This window comes from Erithacus rubecula (assembly GCF_903797595.1).
Source record: "Erithacus rubecula genome assembly, chromosome: 6".
NCBI lineage: Eukaryota > Metazoa > Chordata > Aves > Passeriformes > Muscicapidae > Erithacus > Erithacus rubecula.
The window spans coordinates 3,380,430-3,401,473 of NC_136688.1; the positions used below are offsets into that span (position 1 = coordinate 3,380,430).

The 21,044-nt window shown below is 51.6% G+C and overlaps 1 protein-coding gene across 1 annotated transcript; it reads right to left on the reverse strand.

Moving 5' to 3' along the window:
* Window positions 1–114: 114 nt before the first annotated feature.
* CTSD (cathepsin D) lies at window positions 115–15,614 on the reverse strand. Its single transcript, XM_079310063.1, has 9 exons — window positions 15,284–15,614; window positions 14,711–14,867; window positions 12,305–12,428; window positions 10,645–10,763; window positions 6,901–7,100; window positions 5,629–5,751; window positions 4,346–4,490; window positions 3,503–3,601; window positions 115–2,876 (listed from the first exon to the last, which is right to left on the reverse strand). Exons 1-9 carry the CDS (start codon window positions 15,343–15,345, stop codon window positions 2,715–2,717), a joined length of 1,191 nt encoding a protein of 396 aa, XP_079166189.1. The 5' UTR covers window positions 15,346–15,614; the 3' UTR covers window positions 115–2,714.
* Between the last annotated feature and the right edge of the window lie 5,430 nt (window positions 15,615–21,044).

Genomic DNA, 21,044 nt, shown 5'->3' on the forward strand with positions numbered 1-21,044 from the left:
CCACACAAGTGGATAATCAGATGTCTGGGGACAATAGGTCAGGGAGACATAGTCTCTGCACACCCACAAAGAGTTTGGCATCTCAAACTGCAAAAGGAAAGACCACTCTCAGAGTTAAAGGGGAAAATACTGTATTTTCTTTACAATTTTTTTATGAAGAGACAATTAATTCTGACAGCAAAATAATTTTAAAAAACCGGTCACATGATTAGAGATGGGTTTAAAAATGCAAATAAAAGAACAAGGGGAGGAGGCCCATTCAGGGAAGACTGCAGTGAACTGGTCCTCCAGCTTATCCTACAGTGTGTCACTCAGAGCATCACTCTGGGCCATGCTTTCCCCAGGCAGCTGCCTCCTGCCTGCTGGCAGACATCAGCCCACCTGGAGTTTCTGTGCCAGGACCACCAGGCTGTGGGAGGCAGCACACACCCAGCACAGCCATGGCCCAAGGGCTCCATCTGGGGCTGTGCTGCACAACCCACTTCAACCTGATGCTGAAGATGGTCAAAAGCCACTGCCAGGTCCATGTCAAGCTTCCCCCTCACATCAGGTCTGTTCAGCAGGTACCCAGGAGGCCAAATCTGTCTCTCCGTGCTGAAGGAATCCTGCAGCTGGGAAACAATGTAGCAGAACTTGGAGGAGCTCTGGGTGCTTAACTGGTGCAAAACTGAAGATCTCTGGAGAGGTGCTGAATATTTGCTAATTTTGGAGCAGCTACTGAAGATATTTTTTTGGTAACATGCTACTGTTCTCTGGCCAGTCTAAAAGAGTTGTCCTTTGGTGTCCAGATGTGGAGTTCCAGGTGAAGATGATGAGGAGGCAGAAGCAAGCCTTGAGGAGTAGTGTTTGTCACATCTGGGGTTGTGGGGAACATTGTGTGTGTCCCATGTGTGCCTAAACCTGTCCCCACTGTCCATGCCAGACCCCTCCAAGGTGAAACATGGTTATAATGCCAAACTTATTTCACTGGGCAAAAATGGCTATTCACTCACTGCCCAAAGACCTTCCTCAAAAAATTTCTTGGCCCCACTACTACAGCTGGCAGGATTATCAGCGAATTTTGGGTAGTCAGGATTTTGCTTTCTGTTTAGCCTGGTCTGGGGTCATGGCTGCCACTGATCTTATCCTTTTGCCACTCCCTTAACTTCAGATCTGATCCAGCACACTGGGAAAACGAATAGAGTCTTTTACTCCCAGCACAGGGGCTGGGATTCTTGGCAAGCTCCCTTCTGCTTTCCAGTACTGCTTAAAACTCACTTTATCATGCTCCTAGCTCCACCAGTGTTGGTCTACCAGTGCCAGCCCAGGAAGTGGCTCCACATGTGCAGATTCAGGCTCTCTGGCAGGATCTGTGTGCACAGCTGACTGCTAAATCCAAAACAGGATTGTGCCTCACTCTGTCTGCAACACAGCTGGACATGAACAGAGCTCACCAGTGTTAGTGAAGTGGAAAGCAGGTACAGAGGGTGTTAAAGGCAGTTGGATTTTGAGACAGGGCAGCAGGGAAAGCGAATGCAAGTCCTGCAACTGCCATGGTATCCTCAAACCCAGGAGGTTTGCTAGCTCTGCCAATTGTCTCTTGAGTTTTGGGCAGTTCAAAATGCTGTGAATCATGTTTCCAAAAGCTCTTAGAAGTCTGACAAACATGGATTTTACCAGCATCATTTCAGCTTGTAGATCACTCAGTTGCTTCAGGAAACATTATTCTCAACTCACTGGCTGTGGTTGAAGCTGGGAAGATTGGCTGTCTGGGGAACCTGGGAGATCACTGAACTTGAGAGAGAACTTGTGCCACATGACTTTGCTCAGCAGAAGGCTGGACCTTTATGGCCCTGAATTCAAGTAACCTCTATTATTACCTATCTTGACCCCCTTAATACTCATACTGACTGAAAAGTCCCCCTGGACTGGCTAGAGCCCCCCACAAACCCCTGTCCCATAATGTCAGGCATGTGGATATCATGCCTCCCAGATATCCCACTAATGTCATCACTAAACAAAACACCCCCACAGCCTTCAGGCTCTGAAACTCATCCCCTGGGCACACTGCTGTGCTTCCCCAATGCTGCAGCCTAGCACATGCTCTCCTAGGACCAAGCCAGCACAAACTCATTGAGAAATGACCTACTGGCCACTGCCTCAACCTGCCAAGGAGGGGTCATAATGACAGATTCTCCCAGGCCATCACTCCCCCACTTCATGAGTGAAAAAGCAGTAAGAACTAATATGCAAGACAGGCTTCCCTTGTCCTTCTCCCTCAGCACAGAAGACCAAACCCAAGAGCAGCAGCACAGCCTCTCTGCATGAACAGATGTGCCAGGGGCTGGCTTCAGCCAGCTTATCCCCTCCACCCCCAGGAAGGATACCAGCACTGGGAGATGTGAGAGGGTCTTGTTCAGCTCTGAGAATCATTCTCAAAAAGAACTACTGGAAGACCTAGCAGTAAAGCGAGGGACTACTCCAGCTGAAGTTGTCAGCTAGAGACCTCCCAGCACCACTTACTCAACAGAGTGGAAAAAGTAGCTAGCAGGGCACTAATGACTATTTTCCATGTAATTTTAGATCTAGTTCCTTTTCTTTTTTTTTTTTTTTTTTTTTTTTTTTTTTTTTTTCTCCTTTCCACTCACTGGGTTTCTAATACTGGTAACCTTTTTCTACAGCTCCCATGTGTGTGTGTGTTTGTGTGTGTGGCAGAGGCAGTGGGGGTCAGGTGTTTAGGCACTTGTGGCAAAGCCAACACGGTTGTTATCACGGTCAAAGACGGAGTAGTAGGGTCCAATAAAGACATCTCCCAGGATCCAGAGTGGGCCCCCAGGGGGTGGGATGTCCAGGCCTGAAAAGCCACTCAAGCATATAGTCTCTCCTGATCCACCAACCTAGAAAGACGAGTGAGAGCTTCAATTTAAGCAGGTCATTCCCCTCCCTCAACCCTGCACACTTGGCAAGAACACCTGCAAGGCTGCCTTTGCTTCAGCCTCTCCCAGACTGAGATCCACACATTGCAAAAGTGAGTCCCAACCCTCTGCTTCTAGGACTCCAACTCAGCTCCCCCTCCCTTAAGCACTAAAGCACCAAGCAAAGCTGCACATCACCATAAACCTCCCAGCCCACGCAGCTCTGAATTAGAGCCATTGGTGAGTGTCTGCACAAGATGGTCCTTGCAAGTTGATTCTGATGGCTTAAATGACAGTCTGGTGGCCTCTGCTATAATAAGGCCTCAGTGCACCAGAAAAGAGCTAAATGTTTGTATAAAGTGATGCAACAGCTTGCCTCCCCTTCCTTAACCATCCTGCTATCCTTCACGAGCATTATGCAGGGGGTCTTATTCCTGTGATGCTTTGATGAAGTTACCTAGATTTACCCTGACACCCCAACATTTCTGACTTCTTCCCAAGCACCAGCTCCAGCACTGCTTTGGTTGCTCTTGTGTTTTGGTGCAGTGGACACAAAAGCCAAGCCTTGGGGAAGAAGCATAAGGCTGGAAAAACCTGCCTGGACATACCTTGAGGATATACTGTTCTCCTGTGAGGTCAAAGGGCTGCCCTCCTATTACCATTGTGATGTTAGGCAGTGTTGGCACTTTGTCACAGGGGACCATGTACTGAAATTGAAACAGTAAAGGCATTAGTAAAGGCATTCAGCTTTTGGCTCTGCTGAGTCCCAGGGTGCCACAGCTGATGTGGCATGGTTGGGGGCTTTTACCAGAAGAGAGGCAGCTGTGGCTCAGTACACAGACAAAGACAGATTCATTAACAAGCCTTGGGGATGGTGACAAGACTAAGTCAACTGCTGCTGCATTTGGGGTCTCTGACACTGCAGAAATGCCCAACAAATGCTCATGACTCTGATTTGAGTGGGCTTTCAGAGCAGAACAATTTTTTCCACAGGGTCTTTATAATCCATATTCTTCCACAATTTTAGGGAGGGGAGAAAGTCTTGTGAGATTAGCTTTGATGGTTGAAAACTTTCATGCAAAGGGTTGCCATTTGCATGAAATATACTTATATTAAAGTGTCTCACATTAATGTGAATCCTTTGTCTCAGCTGCTGCTCAGATCCCTTCTCTTCCACCTCCCAGAGATGGATGACAGAGATGACTCAAAGTTTCTCAAAGTTCATGGGACCAGGTTTTCTACTATGAGCACAAGTAGTGAGTACTACCCAGGGTCAAAAAGATAAAGGGGTCCCTGCTATGCCAGTGGCTTTTCCAGGAGCACAGGCTGGGAACAAATATCAAAGGGAGCAGAAGACTAGGGTCTCAACAAGCATCTGGGTACCAAGTAGGGTGCAAGCAGAGGTTGTGCTGTGATGGCTACAGAACCCCACATTTCCAGCCCGGCCTCACCTCGCCTTTTATGAGTGGTTTTGCACCAATGGCCTCCTGTATCTTTTTCACTTCTTTGGTGGGGCCAGTGATGAGTGAGGTTCCTGTGTCTACGATGGCCTCACAGCCCCCCTGACACACGGTCAGCCCGTTGGCAACATCCACCCTGGGGAGAGATATCCAGACATTAGACAACCCTTAAATGGCTCCCAGTGAAGGCTGCAGGAAGCAGTACACAGGCAGGAAGGGAGGGCTGTGACAGACACTCAGGAAGAACAGATGCTCAGAAACACTGATGCAGCACCAACTCAATGCAGAGACCCCCTGGCTTCCTGTTGTCTGCTCGTGACTGAGCAGGTGCCTTGAAGTGTAACTGCATTTCTGCAGAGAGCTTGGATGCTGCCTGCCTACCCTGCCTGCTACCTGCGCTCCAGAGCTAGTGCCGCAGCTAATGGACATGGGAGAGAGCTAAGGACAATGAATTATGGACTCCTATGGCCTGTGCTACTGCAGAAAAACAAAGGGTTAAAGGGGTGTCACAGCCACAGGCAAGAGAAGGGTTCCTGTACAGAAAAAAGACAAGCAAGGAGCAGCTCAGCTTCCTCACCCGCATCGCATTTCACAGCGGTGCAGAAAGACAAAGCCTTCTAGCCAAGGGTCTGCCATGCTTTGCCAATGCTGCAGCTCTGGGGGAAAATGAGAACTAAAACACCGCGCTGGGGAGGGATGCAATTCCCAGGAAAAGGACACACTCTGATCACAGGCCACTTTTAAGTTCCCATCACGTGGGAGAGCTCAGAATAGACCGTGGGGCTGGCGGCCGTCAGCTCAGCTCAGGCTGCTCTCCTCCCCTCTGCCTCCAACAATGCGCGCTGATTGCTGCGCCGTGCCCTTCAGTCAAGGGCTGCCTTCCTGAGGCCTCATCCTGCTCCTCCGGAGCTGTGAGCAGGGCAGCCATGCAGCTCAGGCCCTGCTGAGAGCTGAGCAGAACTGGGCTTTCATCTGTGGGGCTCGCCCTGCCTGCAAGGAGGGCACACTGGCATTTTTCTCCGTTTCACAAGGATGCAGCAGGCATCCTTTCAAAGGTCAAGGGTCCAGCCACAAACAAGAGGAAAGGATTGTGCAGAACACCTCCTCTCGTCTCCTTCCAGCAACAAACAACCCAGCCCTAGGGTAGGATTTAATCTGCTTTTTTTAGTGTGGATGTGTTGCAGGAATGATTCCTTTTTGAGGAGGGTCTCAGGCATGTGCTGTCTGCACATGTGATCCCCAAAGTCATGGGGTCAGGTGGATGAGGAACTTACGAGTCCATGTGGATCTGCCAGTAGGCCTTGCGTGTGACGTTAAACCAGCTGAACTCGCCCTTGTAGTACTTGGGGTCAGTCCCTCCCAGGACCATCTCACCACCAGGAACACCAGAGGGATCTCTGAAAAACAATACCCAAACCTGTGAACATCAAGGGCAGGGCAAGAACAACCTGCTTCAAGTGCCCCCCAAAATACCTGCTGGGGTGCTTGAAGGTGAAACATAGCATTAATAGTATTGGAGACAGATAATTTGTGTTATGCTGTGCTATGTCAATATAAGGACAGATACTGTGATATAGGCTGCAATGGGGAAATGGGAATATTTGGGTGCAGCCAAAGCATCATGCAGTTTTCCACCTGGTATTTTCTCACAGAAACCTGAAGAAACTCACAGCAGGGAAGGGGGTTGGCAAAGGGAAACTGAGCACTGACACAGGGACTTCCCAAATCAGCTTGTAAAAAGTGCCTGTGCAGGGCAGGACACAGATGATGCAGGGTTAGGTTATCTGCACTCAACTCTACCAACCAGCAGCCTTGGAGTGAATCCTCAAGGTTACCATCAGATAAGAGCTCACTGCTGAGCAGATGGGAAGAAATATGGTGATGGGGGAGGGCTGGTGCTTGAATGGCCAGCAGCCACCCTCTCTGCCCTCCCTGCTCTTGGCGTGCTACTTTTTGGGTTGAAGTAGTTCAGAGTTGCTGCTGTGGTGCCAGGAAAGTGATGGGGTGTCTTGCGGGGAGCAGCAGTGGGTGGGAAGGTGCTGGCAGATGCAGAGGAGGATTTCCCAGGGTGGAGAGAGAGCATTAGCCCTCTCATTAGTGATGACTGATGGGTGGCACCCTTGCCTGGGAGGCAACATGGTGGTGGCCACATGGCTTATAGTTTTTGCTAGCAGACTAGGGCTGTTTACCACTGTAAAGGGGACTGCACTAGCAGCAAGTTCACAATCACAGCCCTGTTTATTTTTATTTCTCATTCTTTTGGAATACCCTCTGTCTATTCATCAGTTAAGAAATCTGGTCACAGATCCACCCAGCTTTTTATCAGTAAAAGAACTGCATTTCTACTTCCCTTCTCCTTACTTCAGAGCAGCAAATGTAAGGGATTTTGGCCTGACTGCTCCTGCAAGAACTTGGTGTGACTTCTCTAACTGGGAAGTGCTGTCCAGAGTGTAAAACAGTGGATGACAAGAGGTGCTACTGGGAAACAAAAAAGCCCACTGGGCTTGCCCTCACAACCAGAGGTGTGCCACCAAATCCAACACTACCTGTTCAGGTAGAAAGAGAACATATTTTTGTCGATCAGCTTCTGTCTCATGATGTTATCGAAGAAAGGCTCGGCGCCCTCCACAGAGATCTTTGGGAATGCCAGGCCCAGGATGCCATCAAACTTGGCAGCGATGAACGTCATGCCTGGCTGCTTAGTGGCCTCCCCAAAGGTCTGATCCTGGATTTTCAAGTCACCAAGCTGTGGGGAAATGGGGAGGGAAGGGAAAAGCAGATGGTAAGAAAACTGACTCAGGGGACCTGGGTGGTAACGGAACCTCACTGAACACAGGCTGTAGCATGTCCCCCAGCGTGCTGCCACACTCCTGCCCGCTTTCACCACTGCACTTGCAGGCAGCTGCAGAAACCAGATACCCTGGTGCCACTCTTGTCAGGGGAAGAGACTGGCCACTCCAGCTCAGTGGAACCTCCCGAGTCCCTGCAAAGCCCAGCATATTTCTAAGGGCAGGAGAATCCCTTTAGCCTTTTGCAGTGTCCTGGCACTGGCCTTGCTGTTCTGCAGCGCCTTCTCTTTGCACAGAAGACCCATATCCATTTGTCCTTCCTACATCTCCTCCCGTAATACCTACTTCATAATTTCCACCCAGTCTGAAAAGCTCTTGTATTGTGTTGTGCCTTTAATCCTTTTCCCCACTCTGGACACCTTCTAATTCATCTGCATATCCTACTTCCTTGGGTGCTGCACCCATCCTCAGTTGGGAGCACAAATCCCTCTCACCTCTGACCACAACCCCTGTGATCTTCCCTACATAAGAAACATCCCTGGGATAGTCCTGAATCTCTTGGAAGAGCCACCAGCCTGCAGAGACCTCCCATGAAAGGGGAGAAGACCCAGCCAAGAAAGTGAGGTTGAGCCTGAAGCACAAAAATAGCAAGCAGAGTACTGAGAATTCAAAGGTCACCTCCCTTGCCAGCCATGAGAAGGACTGGCATTCCCCAATGGAAAACCGAAGTGCCTTCCAAGGGCAGATCCCCAGAAAGAAGATGATCAGAGAAAGGAGGATAGCTCTGCTGATGGGGAGCAGGATGCTTCTGCTGGCTTCTGGCTCTAGCAGTTCAGGAGGCTTGTGAGCTTCTGGCTGACCACAGGCAATTTTAGCATCCATGCTAGGACAATTTCAGTCTCTCAGCCTGCAGCTAGCAGCCCCGTAGTGAGCCAGGCTGGACTGACAAGCTGGCCTCTCCTACCTGATGGCAGATAACGATCCCTGTAAATTACTAATATCCCCCCAGGGTTAGACAGTGCAAGGCTGGGACAGCAGTGCTGCCTTTAATGGTATTGGAGGATTGCACTAGGAAAGGGCGATCGAGCCTTGCGAAAGCTAAAAGCCACAGGGCAGGATGTGGGGGGAAGCACACGGCAGCGCATCCGCTCGCCAGCGCCTGCCCCAGCTGTACACCAGCTTTACAAAAGACACCCCCTGGCACCACTGCTCCTCAGCAGCTCACAGAGTTCAATGAAGCTTCTGCTTAAAAAAAAAAGAAGCAAAATGCAATGGACCGGTAACACTGAGTGTCAGGTTTGTTTGAATATTGCTCTGCTTGCACATCCCAAGGGGGAGGCAGATTTCTGCCCAGTCATGGATTCGCAGCAGACCCTGCCTGCACTTGGTCTTCAGCAGTGCTGAAACCCGAGACCATCTTTAGCAGAGCGCTCCAGCCAGGTGACAGATCCTTTGTCTGTGTCTCTTGGCTGGCTCTCACCCCGACACTGAGCACCAAAAATCATGATCAATGGATAGCCATGTGGTGGCCACCCTCCAGCACTCTGCAGATGGGCATTGGCACTCCACAGCTCGCCTGGCCTCCATGTTAGTGGCCTCAGCCAGCAGTTAAGCACTGGATGGCAAAGGCAGACCAAGAGGTGAAAGCCTCTGTGGCACAGCCTGGCACCAGGGCTTGGGGTGCAGAGGCACAAGGGAGAGGCAAGGAAAGTAATCTCCTGTGCAGTGCATCTTAGTGCAGTCATGGGAGAGACTTTGTGCCCCATGGCCAGCTAAGTTTCCTCTGCTGTCCTTGAAGGACATCCCAAGGTTGGGCCATGATAAAGAGATGAGATGCCTGAGCAGCAGAGGGCTGGCTGAACCTGCTGCTCTTTGGAGAGCAAGCAGCACTGCAGAGTGTGGTGCTACAAGGCATTGCTCCTCCACAGAATGAGAGAGGATGACATGAGCTCATTACCCTCTCAAAAAATAATTAGGACTGAGAGACTCTGGACTACCTGCCAACAAGCATCTTTTGGTCAGATGTCAGTGCTACCAGAGATTGCTGTGGCTAATTCCACCCACCAGAATGGCTGGAGCCAAGAGGGTCACCCTGAAGGTTATTTCAATGTCTTTCTTTCAAGACTACCTGACTGGGAGCTTGCCTACAACATGTTGTGCATCAGAGGATGCATCCTGGTGTCCAAGCTGAAGGTCCCAGACCCTCAGAGTCACTCCTGCCTACTACAAATGGGACACTGCTCAGCTCCATGCAAGAGGTTTCTCTTGCTTCTGTGCAGACAGAAACCACATGCTGCAAGCTGTGCTGTCTGACAAGAGCCATCCCCACTTCCCGAACAAACTGAGGCATAAAATCCTTCCTCTGAGCTGCCAGGAAGTGGAGAACTAATTAGCAAACAGGCACTAGGGTGACAATTACAAACCTAAAAAAAAGAGAAAAATGGCAATTTTCTTTCTGACTCATTTCAGCCCCTGCATTAAGCCCACACTTTGTAAGGACAATGAAGATTGCCATTTGCCTAGCTGCATCTTGGGATGCAGCATAAAGGCAATAGCTGATGCTTCCAGGCTAGCCTAAAATCTTCATGCTGTAAGGACGGCTAAAGAATGCATATCTTAACACACTTTAAGCCTCTCCTGGATACTTTTTGATCAAATTGGTAAGCCAACACTTTTCAGCTGAACCTAAACAGAAACCTCCAAATCCCCACACTTATGTGCTTATTCAAAACTTTTGCTTTGTTTCTCCCCCCCTGCAAAGCAAACATATGCTCATATCCCTGCCAGGAGAGCAAGTAATCTGAGAGCACACGTACCCCCTGACGTTTGGCAGCTGGCAAACTCTCCCAAGCATCTGTACCTGGGAGGAAGTCATGAAAGGCACTTGTCCTTCACAGGACAGAAAGATCAACTTTTGCTTGCTGAAAAGCAAACTGTGAAGCAACCACCACCTAGCTAACTCAAGCTGCACCCTGAACACTGCTGGGGAACTTCACACTGGGTAGTCACCCAGCCTTTACAAGCATAAGTACCAATTCTTGACGTGAGACCAGGTTGGGGCAGTAAAGAAACCTTTCCTGGTCTGTGTTTGGGCAGCTGCCCACGTGGGTATCCACTAATGTGTGGATGTTGGCCAAGAACAAGCTGGGCACCATCAGCAGTCTGTGCAGTGGTGATTGCATGTGCTTGGGCTGGTTTTTGGAGTCACCAGGAAGAGTGCTGGAGGAATAGCCAGAGACTACGTTTGCAGGGACATCATGTAAGCAGTCCCCACTCCCAGCCCGCTGACCTGCAGATTAATACCTTCTCCCATCTCAGCCTGCCATGGCTGCCTTAAGTCATCACTACCATGGCATTTCAAAGGACTTGGAAACACAGCACTGAAGGATGCTGTACACAAGTAGGACACTCAAGAAAGGAGATCCATTGAAACCTAACAGCTCTGAGCACTCTACTGACAGCAGTCAGGGGCAGCATGGGGCAGGGGCAGCTGTAACTCACCGTGACTACGTCTTCGCTGAGGAACCCAGAGAGGCTCCCTGTCCCATAGCGGATGGCAAACTTGGTGCCGTTCTTCACATAGGTGCTGGATTTAGCAGAGTCGTACTTGTGGTGCACCACTGCAGTCAGGAAGGGGGACACAAGAGACACACAGCATTAGTGCTCCTTTGAACCTACAGTTCCCCAATACCTAACCCCACTGTCCAGCTTATCTGGACAAATGGACACTCAATGATGTGAAGGTAGGCCCAAACCTAGGGTTTGCCAAGCCCACACTGCTTAACAAAGCATTTCCAGTGTCAGGGGAATTAAGTGGGCAGATCCAATTCAGGCTGTTAAATCCGATTTGGCCAGTGGGTATTAAAAGCCTAGAGGTTATGTGGCTGGTGTGGTGTGTTAGTCAGCAGAGCAAAATGTATCCCTCCGCACGCTGTGGAGAACCAGGGTGGCTTTAAATATAGTCTGCTCTGGGCATGAATTTTTCACCTCATGGACTTATCATCTGTTTCTTTAAATAGGAGTAGCTAGAAATTTCTCATACATTGCTTTTAGTACAGAAAGAATTAAAATTATTACTTTATTTGCAGAGGGGAAAGGCTTTCCCCTAGTCTAATCTGCTTTTCCCCTTGGCTGGGCTGGGAGCTGTAGGATATCTCTGGTTTTATGGGCAGGCAGATTCCTCCTCCCCAGACTCCTCCCGAGTCACGAGCTGGCCAGTGCAGTCCCACGGCTGGTTGCTGAGTGGTGCAGACAGCAGCTGAGCATGAACCAGCCGAGCCCCTGCACAAAGTGACAGCGCTACACAAGGAGTTTCCCAGCTAGGCTGTCTGGGTCTCAGTTTGGATTCCAGTTTGGCAGGAAGTTAAGCTCCTTGTATATTCATAAAATGAGCCCTTTGGTCCCAGCATTTCCCAAGGCACTGCCTTGGGAAACCATCTACCTGCTACAAATCAGGAACCCCCTAGGCATAACAGGTCTGGTCCTCACCACCCTGTCAGTGTCCTAAATCTCGTTTCACATATGCAAAAAGAATGTCTGTGTACAAGACATACAAACTTCCACCCTACTCCCAATGAGCACTGTGGAATGCCTTTCATGGCTCCATTTGTTGACTCCACAGGTTTCTCCACTTTGCTTAAGCAGCACAACCAGTGGCTTTTAAATGGCATTTTGCCATAGCCAGGTTTGACATCTTCAGCTATGAAAGTTTATTGCATAGGAACGCCACAGAATTAAAAAAATACCTGTAGTGCCTAAGACATTCTCATTTCATTGTGCCTACCTGGCTCAGGTTAATTATAACTCCACAAACACGCACACACACGCTCTGTGCAGCAATAAACCAGAAACTGGGACAGTTTGTATCAGATCTGGCAAGAGGCTGACTTAAAAAAAGTCAGCCTTGCGCAATGGGATAACAGCAGCATTGCTCTATAATTTGGGGAGAAACATCACAACCGATGATGCTGCTCCCCTGCTATAGGGCTGGATGGATGCAGGAAGCTGGGATTGTATTTTTAGCTCTGATCCTAAAAAGCCCAACAGCCCCCAGCAAGTCCTTTCATGCTGCTGCCTCAGTTTCTCCTCTTGCAATGCAAGACTCTGCATTTTGCAGGGAAGGAATAGCTGTTCAGCAGTTTCTGGCACCCGTGATACTTACTGCAAGCAATGTCCAACATGGAACAGTGCACGGATGGCACCCAGAGGTTGGAGGAGCCAGTGTCAAAGATCACAGTGAAATTCTGGGGAGGTGTTCCGATACCGATCACACCGAAATACTGGGCCTGCAGAGCAAAAGAAGGGAGCCATGAGCAGAGGCAGCTGGCTAAAAGCAGGAACTAAAGATCAAAAAATCTCTTAGGGTTGAATAGAGGATCTTATCTAGACATTGACCTCCTCCTGGTTTTGGCACTGATGGATTCCCAGCCTTTGTCCTCTGGAAGGGAGGTTCCCCTTCAGTGTTCACAACTCATTATACAGTGGGTGTGAAAAGGATAAATCAAGGACAAGTGGGATAGGTGTGTGCGGGGGAGGACATTTGGGGCAGGGAGACAGGGAAGAAGAGAAGGGGTAAGGTGTGCAGGCTAGCATGCAGTTCACTACAAGGATGAGAAAAAACAATGGAAGGAAGCCAAGCAAAACACCTGTGTTACTGAAAAGCTGAAACTGGCTGGGAAGCTGCTTTGCTTGTGGGTTTGCAGAGAAACTGTGGGTTGCAGCGAGTAACAGCACTGCCCACTGCAGGTGGAGGTACAGCTGTTGGGGGTTTGGTGCTTGCTGGTGAGCTCTGGGAATGGGAGGGGGAATAAACAAATGCTCAGTCTCAGACAGCTGGAAGACTGGAGGAGTAGTGGGAGAAAAGAGTGTGAACAGCACCACCAAAGATGGATTTAGGCCTCCAGGATGAAAGACTAGGAGAAGTCCCTACAGCACAGGTATCTGATAGATACCACTTTGCTCTAAAACTACATTTCTGCTGGGACTGGAAGAAACCTGAACGACTAAATTGCTGGCATCCTCTCCACAGAGGAGAGGATGAATGGAGAATGCTAGGCAGGTGCTACATGGACTCATTTTTCCCCAGTCCTCCCAAGCAGGCAGGGAGCTGTGTCCTGCCTGGTGAGCAGCTGTTTCAGGGTTGTGGAGAGAAGGCTGCTAGCAAGGGAAGTCAGCCAGTAGTCTTTCCAAACCCCCCATGAACTTAACTGAGGGAGGGAAGGGAAGAAAACAGGATTATCAAAGCTGTTCACCTCCTGTGCGCTTAGTTTGCAAGGCTTGCTCACTAAGTAATTAACAATCCATTGCAACATTGCAATTAGCCATAATGGGGAAGCAGCACTTGCTTCCAGTGGTTCTGTAATTATTGCTGGGGCTTGAGAATTAACCCCTGGTACAGGGGCTCTGTTTGTCACATACATAGACCCATGAGGGGTCCCAGGGACTGGCAGGCAGCATATAAGGCAGGCTAGTGGGGGCTGTCCCAAGAACTTCTTTGGCAGCAAAAGTATTTTCAGCCAGGCTGGGAGGGACCCAGTGGTCCCTTATCTGCCACCACAGGTTGGGTTGGTGCCCCTGTGGTGACAAGGGAACAGTGCTGCCCTGAGCAGAAGTTTGAGCAGTGGCTGCAAGAGAGAACACTGTGACACAACCGCTTTCCCAGGCTTTCAACACCGCCAATTGAAACACCGGTGGCCCTTCCCAAGACAGGAAAGCTGGCTGGGTGACAAGAGCCTCTGGGGGAAGGCAGCAGGGAGAATATATCCTGAATTAATGCCTAAATATCTGGGTCTAGCTTTATTCTGCCAGCTAATGCTCATATCCTACACTGCCTGGTAAGGAACTCTGAAACAGTAAACCCCACACGTGTCTGGCAGCAGGGCAAGGGCAAACTTCATGTCCTTTATCTGGCTTCTCTTTCCATCATCACACAGGTCCCTTTGCTTCCTAAGTTGCTGAGGAGAAAGTGGAGGTACAGAGTGGCTTTTCCCATGGCAGTGCAGAAGATGAAGGATAGTGAGAGGAAGGGTCCTGCATCCCCAGTCCCATGGTAAACTAGTACCCAATTTGACTCTTCTTCCAATATCCTGTGCTCATTCTTTTATGGCCCAACATCTCAAGAAGTAGAACATGATTTTTATGCCCTTGTCTTGCCAGAAGTAGAGTCCAAAGGGCCAGAAGGTGCTAGGAAGGATTGTAAATGAGCAGGCCCCTACTTATGATTGTTAACTAGTGACAAAGGGGAAAGGAAATAGGTCACAAACTGAAAAGCTCCTGCTTGGGTGGCAGTGGATTGTTTGCTGTTGTTATAATTACTAGTATTAGCATTTTTAGTTTAGTAATGATGGGAATCATCTTTTAGCACCCACTCACTAAGCCATGGGGTAGCATGGATCTGTCCTACAGGATCAACACCTTTCCCTCCTTTGCCTTCCTGGCTGGTGGAAGGCTGGCATGTCTCACCACCCCCTGGGATGGGCACCCCACAAGTGACAGCCACTTGCCCAACACTGTGCTGGATGCATCTGCTGCAGTGCAGGAGATGGCTTGCAGGGAGGTTGTTACTCACATCCATGTAGTTCTTCAAAATCTCTGGAGTGGGCTTGCCCTCCTCGGCAAAGCCCAGCTTGTACTTGATGGCCTCGGTGATGGAATTCATATCTGGGATCTCACTGCCTGCCTCTCTCAGGATCCGCCGCATGGAAGGGAACTTGGTCAGGGGGATCCTGTGTGGGGAGGGCAAACACACACCTGTTAAAGGGGGTGTGTAGGGGAGCATACCTAGGGAAGGGGGCGCAGCAGGGCTCCACTCAGAACGGGGGGTGAGGTTTGGGCTCCTGCCAGCACCCCAGACCCCCCTCGCCGTGCTGCGCTCAGTGTTTTTCCCAAAGCCGGAGGATACGGGGGAAGGCCGGGCGGCTGCCAGAGGTCACCAGGTGTAGGGGAAGCTGGGGAGAGGCCCCTCCATGCGCAGGATGGGGGGTGTTCCGAACCTTCCCCTCCTTGCTTTGATGGAGGGGGAGGCACCCGCTATGGAGGGCTGTCAGAGCTCGGAGCCAGCGCTGTGCAGCACCGCGGCTGCTCCTCCCATGTCCCCCCGACCCGGGCGGCCCAGCAGCCCTGAGGAGCCCCCTCCTCTCACCTGACGAGGGCGGCGCAGGACCCCGCCAGGGCGAGCAGCAGGAGGAGGCCGCGGGGCCCCATGGCGGCGATGGCGCTGCTGGCGGCGGTGCCGAGCGGTCAGAGGCTGGAGGTGCCGACGCTGGAGAGGCCGCGACGCCGCTGCCGCTTGCTGTGGCTGTTTTTGTAGGCAGAGCGGCCCCTCTCCACGGATTTCTGGAGTCAGCTGACGGTCTAAAATTGCAAGCGGCGGCGTCACGTGAGGGCGGGCCGGGGCGGGGAGCGGGCGCGGGGCCGGGGGCGCCGCCTCACGGCCCCCCCACAGCCCGGGCTGACCCCCGGCGCCTCGGGCGTGACTCAGCCCCCGGGAAAGGGGAATAAACACCGCGAAATCAGTCACGAGATGCCAGCCCGGCCGCGCGTGCTCCTGCTCGGCCGCCTTTAACTTCCTTCTGCTGGCCTGCTGTTTCGATTTTTTTTTTGGTTTTTTTTTGTTCTTTCCAGGTTATCTGGGGAGCGGCATACGCCCAGCGAGCCCGAGTTCCTGGCAGGGCTCGGCTGCTCGCGGCCCCCGGCCCCCACCCGCTGCCACCGCGGGGTGACACTGTGCACCCCCGCCCATGGCAGCCCCGTGCTTCTCCCTGGCTCCTGGACACCTCCAGTCTGGGGGCTCATCCCTCCAATCCCTCCGAGCTTTCTGGGGAAGAGGGGCATATCCTAGGCCACAGCTTTTTTGGGGGGCCGAGCCGTATCTGCCACCCCTCAAGAGGCACTGTGGTGCTACCTGCAGCCAGAGAATGATGCTGGTGCAGGGCAGAGCCGTCAGCCACCAGCAGTGCCTGAGGTCTGTCCCTTCCTCAAAATGCAGACTGAGCATCGAGGACTACCGGGATGGGCTCCTCACCACCACCGGAATGTCATAACAGGGTTCAGAGGTGTCACCCCACCAACTCAGGTGGCCACAGCTAATCTCTGTCCAGTTTGCCCCGGCAGAGCTCCTGCAAAGCCACGAGAGTCGCTGGAAAACAGTAAAAATTAAATCGGATTTACAGACATTTTCCCTTCCAAGTCCTGAGGGTTGCGGGGGCTTATTTTCTGCTCCTGCTTGTGCCTAGTCGTGGGGATGGGAAGGTAGCAGCCTGTGGGATGAGCTGGGCACTGCTGGAGTGAGGAACCCCTAGCTTTGTTCCTGTCCCTCTCCTGTCACTTTTGTGTTCATGCAACTTCTGTGAAATTGCTGGGTCATGTCACTGGCACCTCACTTGCACCATCTCCTTCCCACAATCCGTCCCTAAGCCTCTTCCATCCTCCCATGGCCTCACACAGGATCCTGCTGCCCTGGGTCCATGCATGTCCCCCAACTGTGATCCATCCTGAGTATTTTCAAAGGGCATTTCTGCCCTGGGCTGTATCTTGTCCCACGAGCTCTCAAAATGTTGGTCAAGTTGATGGGCTTCAGGAACCTGCCGCCTCCACGTGGGACGCAGCTGCCACTGGGATGAGCTTTTCAGGAGCCATGGCTGGAGGCGCTGGTTGAACCTGGTGGGTCCCGTTATTTCGGCCAGCACCTGCTTCCCTCCTGCCCCTGCGGGTGTGTGGTCAAGCTGAGTGCCACTGACCATGAGTCAGCAAAACCTGTTGCCCTCCCGGCCCCGCGGCGCTGCGTGACTCAGCAAAATCCCGTGTGGCTCATTTGGGCAAGGAGCCAAGGCATAGCGGGTCCACAGCACTGTCAGCCTGACCCCAGAGGCATCACTGCTGCTGCTGCTGCTGCTGCAGGCTCCCGCTCACGGGTCTCCTCCTCTTGTCCCCCTGGATGCTCACAGGAAGGAGTGGGTCAGACATTAACCAGCCTGACTGTGTCCCCATCCAAGCAAATCTGCCCTCCCAAGGGCTCCAAACCCCTTTACAAATGTGCTTTGCAGATGAAAAGGACAGTACTGATGCCAGGCCTGGGCCTCCCTTACATCCCTTACAGGCTTTCCTCGAGCCTGTGGCAGAGCAACTGAAGTACCAGCCCTCCTCCCTTCTCTTTGAAGTGGCTGGGAAGCAGTAGCTGGCCAGGAAACCTGCACCTTGGCCCCCAGGCTGGGCCACCTATGGTAGTTCCTCCTCGAGCATTTCCAGTCTGGCCAGTCTCTGCTAGAATCCCGTGGCTATGGAGTGGGCTCCAGTGTGCAGGGATGGGCTGCTGAGTACAGCATGCCATACTGGTCACGTACCATCACACAGTGCCCAGCAAAGTGCTTCAGCAGAGTCAAGAACTCTGGACCCAGGCTGTGTCTGGGTTTTGTTTTTTTTATTCCAAGGGATTAAAGGCAAGTTTTGCTCTCATGAATGAGCCTTTGCTTGAGCTTCATGGTAGCAAGGCTTGAGCCCTCATCTGGGACTGCTCTCATACCAGTGCAAGAGGGTCACTGCTTTTAGAGCTGTTCTAAGTGATTCACGTGTCCCATATTTCCAGTGGTTTATTGGGAAAACGGGAGAATGGGGCTGTGTCAGAGAATGTTACAATAGTGATCTTCTCCTGAGCGTTTGCAGGATGGGAAGGGACTGGGGGGTCTTATCCCCCGAGTTTTGAATCTATCTCTGTCCCTTGGCACCAGTAGTTTTGGAGCTGACACTGCAGTGCCTGCATGCTGGGGTGCCAGTGGCTCCAGCAAGGAGACAGGATTTCTGCTTTCAGGCTCCCTCAGCACCTCTGTGGAATGTTTGCCCTGGTGTTAAACCCTTGAGAGGTACAGTGGGTATGTTTAATCAGGAGCTGGGAGCACGTCTGCGTATTTATAGGCTGGGACCATGAGAGTTGCACCATATTATCTTAAAAAGATAGAGTGGCACAAGCCCGGGCTTAGGGTTTTTTACACATTTTTCCTTGTTTGTGGAGCAAACAGGGAGTGCCACGGCTGAGGCATCTAGAGAACGTGTGAGACACAATGGAGGGATCTATCCCTCCCGCTCCTATTTTTGTCACAGTGGATGAGCCCCTCTCCTTGCTGCTCTGTGTCCCTAGCCCCCTGCATCCCCTGTGGCTCCAAGGGGTGAAGCAGCACACTGTACCCTGCAGCCACAGCTGTGGGTGTGGGTGACACGCCCCTTGGGGCCCGGCCATGCTTTCGCAACCTGGGTCCCTGCTTGAGAGGATTCCCAAGGTGGGGTCAAGTGACTCAGCTCCAATAGCTCCAGATCAGAAGAGCACCCCAGCTCTGGGAGATTGGGGTCTCCTCTGCAAGTGACACCTGGCTGTCCCATCTGCCCTTTGCCACACAGGCAGGGACCCGATGCAGCTTAGTTTATAAACATAGAATCCTTTAGGTTGGAAAAGACCTGCAAGATTGAGTCCAAGCATTAGCCCAGCACTGCCAAGTCCACCACTAAACCACGTCCCTTGGTGCCACATTTGCACGGCTTTTAAATGCCTCTGGCAATGGTAATCCCACCATTTTCCTGGCCAGTCTGTTCCAATGCCTGACCACCTTTTCAGGGAATAAATTTTTCCAATATCCAGTCTAAAGCTCCCCTGGCACACCTTGAGGCCATTTTCTCTCATCCTGTCATCTGTTACCTGGGAAAACAAGCTCCCACCTCACTGCAGTCCCCTTTCAGGCAGTTGTAGAAAGTGATGATGTCTCTCCTGAGCCTCCTTTTCTCCAGGCTAAATACCCCCAGCTCCCTCAGCCTCTCCTCTTAGGATTTGTGCTCCAGACTCCTCACCAGCTCTGTCCACTTCTCTGGACATACTCCAGCACATCAATGATTTTAGTGAGGGGCTCAGAACTGGACTGTAGGTGCAGCATCACCAGTAGCCAATACTGAAGGACAATCACTGCCCTAGCCCTGCTGGCCACACAATTTTTTATACAGGCCAAGACGCCACTGTTTTCCATGGCCAACAGGGCACACTGGTTCATGTTCAGTTTCAAATGCCTTATTTTTGGGGGGGTCTAGCAGGTCTTCCATTTGCAGTTTGGCAGACTTCTGCCAGGGTTGCTACAATGGCCTCTTTGTCCTTACACATGGCTGTGTGTTTGCCTTCATTCTTTCCTCAGTGCTTTTTCCCTAAATTTATTTATCACAGTGGTACCAATGTCATGAACTGCAATGGCCGACAGGGCAAGAAAACCTTCAGCTCAGAGATGCAGATTTCTTTTTTTTTCTCAGCTATGGGTGGGATTTTTAGAGGGCATCTTCAAATTCAAGAAAATGCATTTCTGATTTAGAAGCTCGTTGCTCAAATGAAATTATTCTCCCGTCTGAGCTGAGCAGAGCCTACGGGTGCACAAGCCTGGGCAAGTCTGGTTTCAAACACCCTGCCTCCACTGGTGCTGGTGCTGGTGTGAAGGTGCTGGATGCAGCTCATTAGTGGAGCCTGATTCACCATCCCTGAGATCTCGAGTGAAGCAGTGGTAACTTTTTCCCAGCAAGGTGCCAGGAATTCGCCCACTCCCTCCACCGTTTCCTAAACTGATGTACAATTCACAAGGTGAGGGTGCGTTTTGCAGTGGCACTGGCATCCCAAACTACACCCTTTTTCAGGGTAACACCCACAAAAGCCAGACTAAAAGGTAATTTAGTCGCAGCTCTGGGTGGGGGGAAACCTGGAAGCAGAGGAGGGGTTGCACTAAGCACAGCAAAGTGACTCATGCAGGCCATGGCCATTGTGTCCCAGCGCTGTGGGCACTGGGGAAGGATGTCCTTGGCATCATGAGCGATGGCAATCTCCAGTCCATTCGTGCCTGGGTGGCTGGCTGGGGCTGGTTTGGAGACACAGCTGGCCAGCAGCCTGCTTAAACATGTTCTGGCTGCCGTCATGGGCTGCAGTGACCTTGGGGAAATGCTAAGTGGAGTTGCAGAAGGCCAGTGCTGGGTGGTATTCTTTCCCTTGGTGTCCTTCACTCTGCAAACCGTGATCCTGCTGGCAGGTGAGGGAGTCCCACTGGTGGCTGTGTGACACGACTGGATGTCATAACAGGCAGGAGCCCTGAGCATGGCTCCATCCTCATCAGGGCTATTTGCAGCAGCCTTCAGACAGTATTTTCATAACATCTTGCTCTTCCATCTTTTCCCTAGCAATTTTAAAACAAAACCCAGACAAGATTTCATAAGTAAAATATACTTATGGTCTTTAAGATTCTGAGCTGCTCTGATGTCTTCACTAGGATTTACTTACACACTACCTTGCCTCAGAGGGCTGCTGCCAAGCTTGACATCACCTGTCCCTGTGTCCCACGCACTTGGTGGCCCTGCCCAAATCCTTGCCACCCCCACACCACCTGCCCGTTCCTGACCCTGCTTGGCGTTGGATGTTCTTCGTCATCCCCTGGCCCATCCTCCCCCATGGCTAGTGACACACCTGGCACCCACCTTGGGGAGGAGGGGTCCTGCCTCTCCCTGCCTGCTGGCCCTGTCTGCTCCTCAGGGCAGGGATCTCGTGTTGTTTGCCTCACATGAGTTATTTTGCAGCAGGCTGAAATTGCCAGGGAAGGGAAACAACAATCCTGGCAGATGCTGGCAGCGAGGCAGCGTGACCCGCGGCTGACGGGATGGGGTGGTAAGTGGCAATGATGGTATTGATTCATCCCCACCCACGCCAGGATGTGATGGGGAACACAGGGACCCAACTCACCTTGTCACCACCTTGAGCAATTCCTGCTTCTGTCCCCCATGTGAGCCTGGCTTGGGGTGGGGGGTATTGGCATGCTGGTGGGGTTTCCATCATGATGCAGGGAAGTGCCTCCAGCCACGTCCAAGCACACATTTCATTTCCTTTGCCAGCACTAGAT